This window comes from Phyllostomus discolor, chromosome 2 (genome assembly GCF_004126475.2).
Source record: "Phyllostomus discolor isolate MPI-MPIP mPhyDis1 chromosome 2, mPhyDis1.pri.v3, whole genome shotgun sequence".
Classification (NCBI taxonomy): domain Eukaryota; kingdom Metazoa; phylum Chordata; class Mammalia; order Chiroptera; family Phyllostomidae; genus Phyllostomus; species Phyllostomus discolor.
In genome coordinates this window covers 21,846,325-21,858,788 of record NC_040904.2, presented here as the reverse complement: position 1 = coordinate 21,858,788, position 12,464 = coordinate 21,846,325, and the positions used below count along the sequence as shown (strand labels likewise).

The window sequence follows — 12,464 nt, the reverse complement described above, 5'->3', positions numbered from 1 at the left end:
CAGGAAAATTTAAAACCGCATCCCGGCACGATTTTCGCAACCTGGGGTTTTCACCCCTGCAGACAGAGAGGAAGGCAAACCCTCACCGCAGAGAGCTGGCTCCACGTGGATCGCAGCGGCTTGTGCTGAACCACGATCTTCTCGTCCGACTTCTGCTCTTTGGGCTCGGACTCTTCATCGGAGTCAATGTCCAGGGCCTTCTCTTTGTAGTTCTGGTACAGGACAGCGTTTTCTGCAAGAGAAACAAGCCCTACATGTCAGTCATTGACCCTACCATTATGCTACCTGTTCTAAACAAACATCCATAGGCAGACAACGCTTGGTCCCCAGTTTAATAAACAAAGAGGCAAATGGATTGTGTCACTGAAGTGAATTCCAATAACCAAAAAGTGATTTTCTCACTCACACAGCTCTGTCCCAAATCCACCCATAGAGGAAGGAGAGGGGCCCATACATGAAATGCCAATGAAAGCAACATTTCCATGTCTCTGTCCACCACCCATGAAGAGCAGCCACAGCTGTTCAACTGTTTCTTAGGTTAAATTGAATCCACACCCTACCTTTACTTCAAAGTCCATTGCCATTCATTTATCAGCTTAACAAAATTTATTGTACATCTACAATGTGCCAAGGAATGGGAGTAAACAGAAAATAAAAGACACTTTGTGTGCCCAAATTTAACTTAAAAATTTAATGAGAAAAACAGTCAGCCACTCATTCATTTATTGATTCAACTAATATTTAGAAAACGCCTACCAGAAGCCAGTAATTGCTAGGCACTGGAGATATAGCAATAAACAAAAAAGACTAAAATTTCCATCTTCATGGAGCTGACATCAGAATGAGGGGACGATGACTATAAATAAATAACTTAAAAACACGTCAGATGCTGATAAGTGTCATGGAGAAAAATGAAAGGAAAGGAGCGGAGGTGTGCAGATTTTAAATATGGTAGTGTCCGAGGGCCTCACCGAGGTGACGTTTACACAAACACCTGAAAAGGGTGAGCAAGTAAGCCACCTGTACAAGTGGGGAAAGAACATCCCACTGGAAGGAACAGGAAGTACAAAGGCCCTGGGTCAGGAGTCTGCTTGGCATGTCCACATGCACAAAGCAGCACGGAGGCCTGTGTGGCTGGAATAGGACAAAGGAGGGGAGAGAAAGTATAGGCGATGGAGCCCAGGGATGAATCAAGGGCAGATTGTGCAAGGCCTTGCCACAGTGCCATTGAGAGAGGTCTGGTTTTTCTCCAAGTGAAAGGGCAAGTCATGGTAGGACTGAGGACCCAATGATCCTGCACAAACACACATCTACACACTGAAGAGTTTATACACGGGTGTGCTGAGAACAGACCATCAGCAGGGCGTGATCCGGGGGGGGGTGGGTCAGGGAGGTGTCGGTGAGGGCAATCTAAGAGCTGCGAGCTGAGATGCACAGAGCTAAAGGAAAAGTCACACTCAAGAGCCCGGGGTGGAAACGCAGTGCCTCAGGTGAGCAAAGGCAGGCAGCGTGCTTGAGTGCGGGTGTCTAAGGGCAAAGGGTGCAAGGTGAGTTGAGAGAGATGAGCCAGACAAAATCAAGCAGAGTCTTGCACACAATGTTAAAGAACTGAATTTTCATCCTGAGTACAAAAGGAATGAGTTTCTTCCACACTGTAAAGATTGTATTTTATCCTGATTGCAGTGGAGATCCACTGAAAGGAAAGATATGATTATGTTGGAGGAGCAAAACGTTGACTACTTAGGGGACTAATGAGGATGCTGCCAAGTTGTCAGTGAGAGATAATGGATTTCGGGCTGTGCCACTTAGAAAAGACTGGGCGTGGACTGGAATATGGGCTTGGAGAAAGGGAGGCGGTCAGGGTGTTTCCTAGGTCTGCAAGACCCACAACTAGAAGGCAGGGGAAGAGAACCCCAGCAGAAATTTAGCTTTAGTAGGCGGGGCTAAGAGTTTGTTTGGGACACACTGAGTTTGAAATGACTTCCCATCTACTGAAGCAAGCAAACACCTGCCTCTTCTCTTATCAATGACTACATGTTCTATATAACTATGATACAGGAATACTGAAGGCTATGCAAGATTCCACTGGTCTCTGATTGCTCTGCATAGGTAGAACAGATAGCAAGGGTAAAGACTGAGTTTTGCCCACCTCTAGCACCCTTTAAAGGAGCTAGTAGTTGGCACAAACTGCATGCATACATCGTTGAAATGATTTCTCACTCACTTCCCACAACACTGGCAATAGCAGTATTAACTGCATTTTAGACATGATAAAATCAAGCCTTGGTGAGGCTAAGACATGTGCTCAATATCAGTCAAATGGTGAATAAAGCAGTAGGACAGGAACCCAGGCCCCTGGCTGCAACTTTCCAAGTTCTCACCACTCCATGGCACCACTTCCCACGTTACTTTCTTGTTAACGATTAACTGGAAGCATCCTGCATTCCTCTTGTACACATATGTGAACAAGAATTTCTAGGTCATCATATTTGAAAAGAGATGAGAGGGTGCACAGGAACAGCTCCTTATAAAAAGGAAACCACGTAAAACTAGTTATAGAAGGGTGTGATCTAGTCTGGGGGTGACCTGACCTCTGACTTAAAAGCTCCACGTTTTTATCCGCTTGAGAAAAAAGTCCCAGAGTCAATGTCAAATTCCAGAAGATGCAAGACATCTCTCTAAATAGATCTTAGGTGGATGCTCTGATCACTTCATGGTCAAAAGTGGTACAAGAGGAAGCAAAGTGGACTGAGAGGCAGGCCTCTGTGCCAGTGCTGGCCGTGCTGTGACAGCAGACAAGGCACTAAACCTCTCAGAGCTGCCGACTTCCTCGGCTGCAAAATCAGGGAGAGGACTTTATCCCAAACCAAATACCAACTGCATTGGGTTTCTTCTCCACACAGAAAGGTGCCTAGGATTGGGGCAATGAATAAATTTTACAAACCAGTCGTGGTTAAGTGCTCCAGTGGGGATGATTTTTATATAGGGAAACGATTTATAATCACCAAGGTTATATGTCTTATAACTGTGGATGGTTTTATATTAGATTACTTATAGAAGGGCATACCTTTCATCATTACTCTTTAAAAGCTGGAAAACCTAAGAGTTACCCCTCACGTCTACCACGTTCCACCAGCCCTGCAAGGGTTGCAGCTGGGGCTGCTGCTCCCTTCATGCTTTTCCAGTTGGCTGACACCTGACCCACCTATTTACACAGAGCCCACTGATCTGATCAGGGTTTGAACACCTGGTTGAAGCTGCTTTTGTTTTTAAGACCCTTAACAAAAATACTGTGTGGGTTACAAATTCCTAGGAATATGTTTCTGTTGGCCAGGAGAGTTAGACAGCCCCCAAACTGAAACCTAATAAGGGAACTGGAAGTCAAAAATGATAGTGGGGGGAAGAATATTAAAGTATTTGTGGGGGGAAAAAGACTTAAGATCTGAATGGCCAAACTCTCAGAATTTTCAACTAAAGAGCTGGGGCTCACCCTCGCTCTTTCCCCATTTTTCGGGGGAGGTGGGGATGGAGCCAGAGTGGAAAAGAATGAAAAATCCCAGGGCACTGGCTGACAGAGTTATCAGCTTACAAAGAAAGCTATTCTCTTTATTCACTACTGGTATTACGAGATGAAAATTTAGCTTAGTGAAGAGTTTTGTGCTGCATAATTTGGAGAAGTTGGACATTTTTCCCCATCTTAAGTGTTTTTGTTACTGCAGTTGGATTGCAACTTGTAATTGATATTCCACATTGAAACAGCAATAAAAGTCTGGAAAAATCAAATGCTTACCTTCCCCATCAAATGGTCCTTGTCCTTTCAGCATTTTTTTCTAAGAAAGAAGAAAAGCAAAAAAGGAAAAGGCAAAGCAAACTATGTATGAATGAGCCAAATAGAAAATACAACTATTTTAAGAAAAAGCACTTATTTTGTTGTTACATTCATTAGATTCCCCAAAGCATACAGCAGATAATCCCTGCAGTGGTTCACTAATACGACTACTACAACTCACTAAAACAGTGAAATAAAATGTACAATGTCCCTCACAGCCCGTCAAAGGGTTTGAGAATCCTCAAATGACCTGCCGGTTCACTACTCATGATTCACCATCACTGTTAAATTGAACTTTGCTATACTTGCAGAATGGGGAAGGGGGTGGGGAGGGCATACAATGTTATGTAATTTCTCTAAGGCAATACGATCTAAACTAAAAAATGCTTGGTTGTGTATTACATATGTGACATTCATATAGACTGATTCCAGTTCTCTGATTAATCAAGAAAAGATGTGGCTGCCAAAATGAATTTCTGCCCTGTTACTGAGACCCGTTGCATTTCTGAAGAAGGCAGCACATGCACACTCCAAAAAACCCTTCTCTTGTTTCCCCTGGTTCTTTATGTCATATTTGGCAGTATTTTACCAAGTGCAGCTTTTAGGCCTTTACACAGTTCACTGGAATTTGAAGTTTTGAGCTACCAATTTGTTAAATAAACTAAAGGATAAATAGTCACAAAATGGAAATAAAGTATAACCAAAGGCCAAGTTGACAGAAACGAGAAACGACAAAGATGACAGACTATCTGTGCCTTTTGTAATTCTGGCACCCAATTTTAAAATTCACATGTTACCTGAAGTATTTAGTGTGTGATAGATCACCACTCAAAAAATTAAATAATTAACATAAACAATTAAAATAATCAGTAGGCTCAAAGGATATCAGTATTTTCCCTAATCAGCTGTGATGAATCAGCAACCACTGACTGACACCTCTGAACAAGCACCAGGCAGCTTGACCACAGTGAAGAGCACAAATCCAGACCTGCCTCTCCACTTCCTTTGCAGTTTACTAGTCTTGACAGTGTTCAGGACTCACGCAGCCAATATCTAATTTGCTGTATTTTTTTCCCAGTTGTGTTCCCAGATTTTGCTTGAGCTTAGAAAGTTAACACAGTGATAAGAATTTCACTTCCTCCCACAAAGCTGCCTTAACCTGGGCTGTGCCTGCCAGCAATAGAATGGCCAAGAGATAGATGAGCACAGGCTTGGTCAACAAACAGAATTAAAAAGAACAATAACATCTGGTTTCCTCTGCGCCCCTCCTCCCCAGTCCCAACACCTTCACTTTGGACTTAGTGAATGCCTCGCTTAGTCAGTGACATGTGACACTACTGACCACTCTTACCTTTATCCTTCCAAGGCTGGAAAACTTCTCCTTGTCTTCCATCACTGCTTTCAGAACCGGCTGGGACATTCTGTTCTTCTTCTTCGAGGTGGTAGGACTGTCAAAATCAACGCCACTAACCACTGCCCTGCGATAGGACGTGGATCTCAAGCCTCTCCGCAAAGACCCCGGGCTGTCCAGGTCGTTCTCGACCTCGCCTTCATCCTCGGAAGGGCCCAGGGGCGCTCCGAGGCCCTCCACCATGCTGCGCACCTTTAGGAGTCTCTTGTGGGGCTCCACATTCTGACTGTTACTTTTACTTATTTTAATTTCCGAGGCCAGGCTCTTAGGAATAATCTGCTGCTTCCCCACTTTGAGGGCAGCAGGGCTGTTTGTACTCAAAACCACTGAAGGAGTCTCCGGGAGCTCATTCTCCTTTGAGGGCAGCCTTTGGAGGGGGAGTTTTTGTTCCGAAGATTTATTCTGAGGCGAGGATGCCCGCTCAGAGTCCTTAGCTGTCTGGCTGGATTGCAAACGGGAGCTTGGGGAGTCGATATTAGGGGTAAGCCCATTTGCCGCGGGCGAAGGCAGGGGGCTGGCAATCAATCTGAGCCGGTCTCCCTCCGGGCTGCAGGGGGCGGATGCATTAGGAGTCCGCGGGGGGCGCAGCCGCTGAGGCGCCGGCGAAGTCACCGTACCATTCGCTGGGGGTTTCGGGGAGCCGCCCGACGCCCCTCTGGGAGTCTGGGGTGACTTGGGCCGTCGGAGCCGAGGAGAGACAGCCCTGTACTCCGGGGAGACCGTCCTCCCATTGGTCACAGCCTTCCGATGGGCGCAGAGAAGCAGGGGGCTCCTCTGGACAGTCCTGCCATCCGAAGCGGCGGGCACCGGGTCGGGAGTCTGCGCCGCGGGAAGCGTTCCTAGGTCCTCCACCGGGAAATCTGTGATAAGCAACCCGCTGGGACTCTGGTAAGACTGAGGTCTCGGCTTGCTCCGGCCCAGCAGCTGGGGTTGAGGGGTCGACCTCCTCCGCCACAAAGGGGTTAAACTGTTGCTAGAAAAATTCAATTCGCTCTCGCCGTCCATAACGAAGCCTCGGGGGTGAGCCCCGCGAGGGTCAGTACCCAGTTAGACTTGCCTAAAGAAGAAAGGAGTCATGGAACTTTGACTTCAGGCCACCCGGCACGCCTTGCAGACACGGGCGCTCTGAGCCGGCGGTCACCCACTGCTGCGCTGGACAAAACTGCGTGTCACTTACCCGCTCTTTCTCGGGCAAAAACTGCGCGGACCACGCTGCGCAGTCGGACACAGAAATCTGGGCAGTGCCCAAACGTATTAATCCAATTACCTCCTCGTCTCTCCCGCACCCAACGACCACCCGCACGGAAAAAGTCCGCCACCTATTCGCCGGGTGCAAACTGATGCACAAGAAACTTGGGATAAGTTCAGCTTTCTTGGGAAACTTGCCGCAGGACGCTCCCCTCCTCCGCCATCCAGCCGCCCGCCGCTGTCGTTGGTTTCCTCGTGCTCAAACTGCCCGGATCCTACGAGGATTTACCTTCGGTGCTTTGCAGAAGTGGGGACCAAGGAGGGATCACCCGCCAGTGGGTGGCCCGGGTACCGCACCGAGGGGCCGCTCCGGGAGCTCTGGAAAGCTCGGCTGCCGACCGAGGCGTCGGCTCCGCCCCCAACCCTGACCCCGCCTTCAGCCCTGGTCCCCGCCCCCATCTTGGCCCGGCTCAGACCCGCCCCATTCGCCGGCAAGCTCCTGCCACTACCTTCCGGCCGCGGGGTGCCTTTGATCCGGCCGGTGTCTGTTTAAAACAGACTAGAACACCGGGGCTGGGTGCAGAACTTTGGAGTACCAGGATGGAAGATGTGGCTGGAGACGGCAGCGGCTGGCAGAAGAACTGCTGGAGCGCCGGGTAGTTGTCCGGAGCACAGCGTGGGAACCAGCATGGGATCGTTGCTGAAATGCAGTTTACGAGGCCCTGGGCCCCAAGGAATCTCCGGTGCAGAAATCGAGAATTCGAGGCAGAGTGGGGTTTGTGAAATAGGTGAGCTGGAGCGCGTAGCTGTAAATGCCAAGAGCCAGTCCCCTCTCAGCGTTCGGGTGATCTTAAAACAAACCCGATGACCTCGCTCCCCTGCTTCAAATTACGTACTGTATCTTATAGCACAGATTCACAGAGTCGCTGGTTTGTGCCTAGAGTATTTCCGGAGGCATACACAGGCAGCCTCCGAAAGGAGAACTGGGTGGCTAGCAAAGGAGAGGGAGGGAGAGTTATCAATCAATAAACTATGAATCTGGCATCCTTAGATGCCAGAGTTACTATTAAAAACAACTGCAATTGAAATTACGAAAAAAAAAAAAAAAGATTGGTTTCCAGTCATACATAAAATAAAATTCAAAATCCTCTCCCTAACTTACGAAGCCCCTTGCACCACTTACCTACCTTTGCAGCCCCGTCTTTTTCCCGTCACTTGTTCCTTCACTTATCCTAGTGTCCACACACTTAAAGTTTTACAGCCTCAGAGAATCTTCCCTTTTGTTCCTCTTTGACATGTCCTGTCGCTCCATCAGAGGCCTTCCCGGACTCCTAAATCAGATCATGGCCCTGCTTATTCATTTGTTCTCTTCGGTTTTCCACACTCACCACAGTTTGCATATGCAAGGGTAGACAAAAGTAGGTTTACTGTTGTAACACATATAAACAATGCAATAATAATACAAAAATAAACTGTTTCATGTACTCACAACTATAAACCTGCTTTTGCCCACCCCTGTATATGTATACATGCCTATTTTTTGTGTTTGTTTATCTGTTCTGTCTTCTTTAGATTGAATGCTACAAGAGGGCAGGAGTCACACTTATTGCCCCTCTGTGTTCCAGGCACATAGTGGGCACTTAATAAATACTTGTTGAATGAATGAGGAGTGAAGTGAGGACAGTGACCATCGCCGCCAGAGTGCTCTGTGGCCAAATAGTAGAAAGTTGGTTGTGTCCTGGCCAAGCTCCTGCTATGTGAGAAGAATGGAGCAAACTAGAGGAGACAGATGATTTTTAGATCGTAAGATCTTCATAATTGATTCTATTAGCAAGACATATGGGCGTTTCTCCAAGTTCTCTTTCAGTATTCATGCATTCAGCAGGGACGTAATGAGTGTCAACTGTGTGCAAGTTGGGCTGCTTGTTTTTGCCCTAGATACATTGGATGTAATGGCCAAAAATATTACAAGGAAATCTCTGGGTGGTGAGAAGAAGCGTGATGTTTTTTGTGCTTCTTTATACTTTTTTGTACTTATCAAATGCTGTACACTGAATATATATTACTTTGATCTGAGATAGTTTTGTAAACTAGAAGAAATGGCATCAAAAAATTTATAAGAAAATTTTAGAACGAAATTTACCAAATATTTCGTTTGGAAGAAATATAGTTGGTTATATGCTCACACATATCCCATTTTTACTACAGGACATTTTCCATACTAACACATTTTATTTTTATATTGGGAAAATATAATAAATTTAAGTTAAAATATGCTTAACTAATGACAAATGAAATGTGACTGAAGTGCAGAATGCAATCCAATGGTGACGTGAGAAAGTAACTTCAGATTATGTTGGTTCCACAAGCGACAATTATGAAGAAATCACAGTTTTTTCCTACCTCATTCCGAAGCATCATACATGCCCACTAAACAACAAAAACAAAACACCAAGCTCTGTTCCTTCACCAAGGGCAACTTGGAAATTCACAGACATACTGCCTATTTTAGCCTCTGTTCAATTCACCATATGTGTTGAAATCTAAGATATCTTTGACTGCATGTACCACCAAGAAAGGAAAAGCGCTGCCAATTAAACTATGACATATGTGTGATCACAAAGGATTTGTGTTTTATACTCATTGAAATGGTGTTTTTAGACTTCAATGCTGATTTTTCACTAATTTCGTGTATAGAAAAAAACATAAGCAACATAAATTGATTAGTTTCTCAAAACTATGTACACTGAATCTAATTCATCTTAATCCCTTATACCCAGAACATCAATCTCTGTATGTTGTTCCACACACTGTCAATAATAGGGTAGCCTTTTTTTTTTAAGTGAGAGAAGGGAAGGAAGAGAGAAAGAGGAAGAGGAACATCAATGTGTGGTTGCCTCTCGCACACAGTTGGGAACCTGGCCCGTAGTAACTCAGGCATGTAGCCTGACCGGGAATGGAACCAGAATCAGCAACCTTGCAGCTTGTAGGCCAGCGCTCAATCCACTGAGCCGTACCAACCAAGGTAGCATTTCCTGAAAGAGTGTTCTTGTCTTCACTCTGAGATTTGCTTCCCAGCCACAGACACTCATTCTGCAAGTTTGATGCTGGCACTAACTTATTTGACTAAAAGTATAGTTTTCTTGTTCTGTTGAACAAGCTAGGCAAGTTCTCTGTTAATGGCCAGCAAAAAGTTTCTGACAAATGGAAGTTCAACACTTTAACTGTAGTCCTGAATGATACATGAATTGGTTGTGTCAGCCTCTTCTTGCTTCAGAATGTCTTTCACCTAATATGGCAGATCTGGCCACTTCAGCTGCCTTTGCTTGCATTTCTTGGCATCTAAATTTTACATATATAGTACTAAATTGCTTTGATCTTACTGAAATGTTGAGAATTCAAACAGTTATGACTACCTTCACAAAAACAGAGGCAGTGCCAACTATGTCATGACTGCCGTCTGGCCAAGGGCTATTTCTTTGATAATAAGACATATCCTAGCTTCAGAAATGTTAAAATGTGCACCAAAGTGTTTCTTAGAACTGAAGAAATACAGTACATTAAGCCATTAGGAATGATATACAGTGTTCCATTGGTGTATTCCAATGATGTGTATTTCTTATGTTTAATTTTTTTAATTTTAATTTTTTTTGGTTCTGAGACATAATTGACATGTAACATTGCATTAGTTTAAGGTATATAACATAATGATTTGATATACATATATATTGCAAAATAATTACCACAATAAGGTTACCATCCATTACCTTACATAGTAATATATTATATTTTCCCTGAGAACTTTTATAATTTTCTCTTAGCAACTTTCAAATATGTTAACTATAATCACCATGCTGTAACATACATCCCTAGAACTTATTTATCTTATAATTTTATGCTTGCACCTTTTGATTATCCATTGCTCCCAATGATATATAGAACTATTAAAATATTCAGTGGTATAATGCAGCATACCAGAGGCTGAGATACTTATTGCCACATTCACTAAACAAATTTGCATTTATCAACAATTATGTGTCTGACATAATAATGAGGCTAATATACATGTACAATTTAACTTGTATTATTACCTTGCAGTTATATCTAATGCATTATTTATTTATTTATTTATTTTCCCACACATTCTTACTGGATACATTTAAGTGTCAAGCACTGGGTCTAGGCCTTCCTGAAACTTATAACCTGGATGATTAACTACATCTGAAACATTAAGATAATAAGAAGACACCCAAGCCAACTAAGATACATGGTAAACTCCCTATTCTATGAAAGCCTTTATGAAGGAGTCTTGATGGAACTTGGACAGAAGAGTAGGTGTTGTGAACTGGAAAAAAAAAGAAAGGAAAGAGATTTCCCAACATGAGCAAAAACACGAGGGGGTAGCTGGAGATATTAACTAAGTGCCAATTACGTGGCAATCACTATTATTCATTACACATAATTTAATCTCACATTAATCCTGCCTCAATTTAACTATGAAGAAGCTGAGGCTCACAAAGCTCTTCTGTTGGTCAGCGGATGAGTCAGAATCTCAACTCAGGTCTGTGGACCCCAGAGCCCACGTGCTTCCTAAACCGGAAACCCAGGTTTGCATTTGGAAGATGTGGGGGATCAGTTTGACTGGCCGTGGTGAGAATGGAGTTCGGTGTGTGACAGACAGGGGTCTGCATTTCACCTGGATGGTAACTGACACTCGCTCTCTGAAGGTATTTAAACTTTCTTATCCTTTACAATAATGAATCGGATGACACCAGTGTCAGAAATTTTTTTAAAAATGTATAAAAAAAGACCAGATTCGGCAACTAAAAAACATATAATCTTTGCACATTAAGAAAAGCCACATAGCATTAATATCTATATAGCTCATAAGACAATAGGGAAAAGATTAAGAATGGAAAAAATGAGCAACAAATGAGAATATGCATGTTAGAAAAGACACAAGTATCCACTATACTTAAAAATATACTCAACCTCAGTAGTAAAGACAAAATTAAAATAGTTTTGAAATTACAATTTTTCATCTACTAGGTTTACAAAGTTTTTTTTTAAAGAGAGAAAGAGATTAATATCCACTGTTGGTAAAAGTGCAGGGAGAGGGAATCTGAATCATCATTGTTGGTGAGGATATAAGTTGGTACCACCTTTCCACAGAGCAATTAGATGACAGCAGAACCTTGGAAACAAGCACATCATCAACCTAATAATTTCATGCACAGGAAATAACCCTGAGGAAACCTTTGTTTTGTGCAAAGAAGTATGTTTGAGGATGTACATCGTGACATTTCCTATGATGGCAAAAAAATCAGAAGCAAACTAAGAATTCATTGGTAGGGGACCAGTAAATAAATTATGATGCACAACACAACCTCCAAAAGTATTTATGTAAATATATAAATAAACATACAAAAGTTCAAGGTATATTAAATGATTTTTTAAAAAACCTGCTTTAAACACATTATGTAGAATGTCCTTTAAGTTTTTAAAAATGCAAGTAGTTATGTATATATACTTAATACCTAGATTTGAAATATTTGCATTGTTAGCATATCTGCCTCTGGATAGCAAACTTAAAGGTGGTATTTCAGTTATGTTTTGCTGTGAAACAAACCACTCCAACACTTAGTGGCTTAAGATAGCAACTTATTATGTATTGTCAGGGTGTGGCAGTGGTTTTCCTTTGGGTTCCCCGGGTTCGCACAGGTTGCTGCAGGCAGCTGTGGGGCGGGATGGGTTACAAGGGCACAGAGGGCCTCACAAGTCTGGCGGTTGGTGCCGGCTGCTACCTGGGTTTCTGCAGTTTTCCCCTCTTCAGACCTTAAACACCCGGGACAGACTTGGTATCTCTGCTATTCCTTGTATAATGAAGTGATAAGTCAAACTGACACAGAGCAATCTGGAAAAAAAAAAGTTGGAAAAAAGTTTGAGAATTGATTAGTTCTTGCTGGGGAAAAATGTCTTAAAAGGAGACTTTCTACAGCACTCATAGTAATGATTTATATATTACCCTGTGTTTTT

At 43.4% G+C, this 12,464-nt stretch overlaps 1 protein-coding gene across 1 annotated transcript in view; it reads right to left on the bottom strand.

The window, feature by feature from the left end:
- Nucleotides 1-7,082, bottom strand: part of ARHGEF26 (Rho guanine nucleotide exchange factor 26) — a 115,056-nt gene extending 107,974 nt beyond the window's left edge. The window contains exons 1-3 of the mRNA XM_028504526.2: nucleotides 5,181-7,082; nucleotides 3,791-3,830; nucleotides 87-232 (exon numbers count right to left, since the gene is read on the bottom strand). Coding sequence (XP_028360327.1) covers nucleotides 87-232; nucleotides 3,791-3,830; nucleotides 5,181-6,245 — 1,251 coding nt within the window. The 5' untranslated portion in view covers nucleotides 6,246-7,082. The remainder of the gene's footprint in view (nucleotides 1-86; nucleotides 233-3,790; nucleotides 3,831-5,180) is intronic.
- Nucleotides 7,083-12,464: the final 5,382 nt, after the last annotated feature.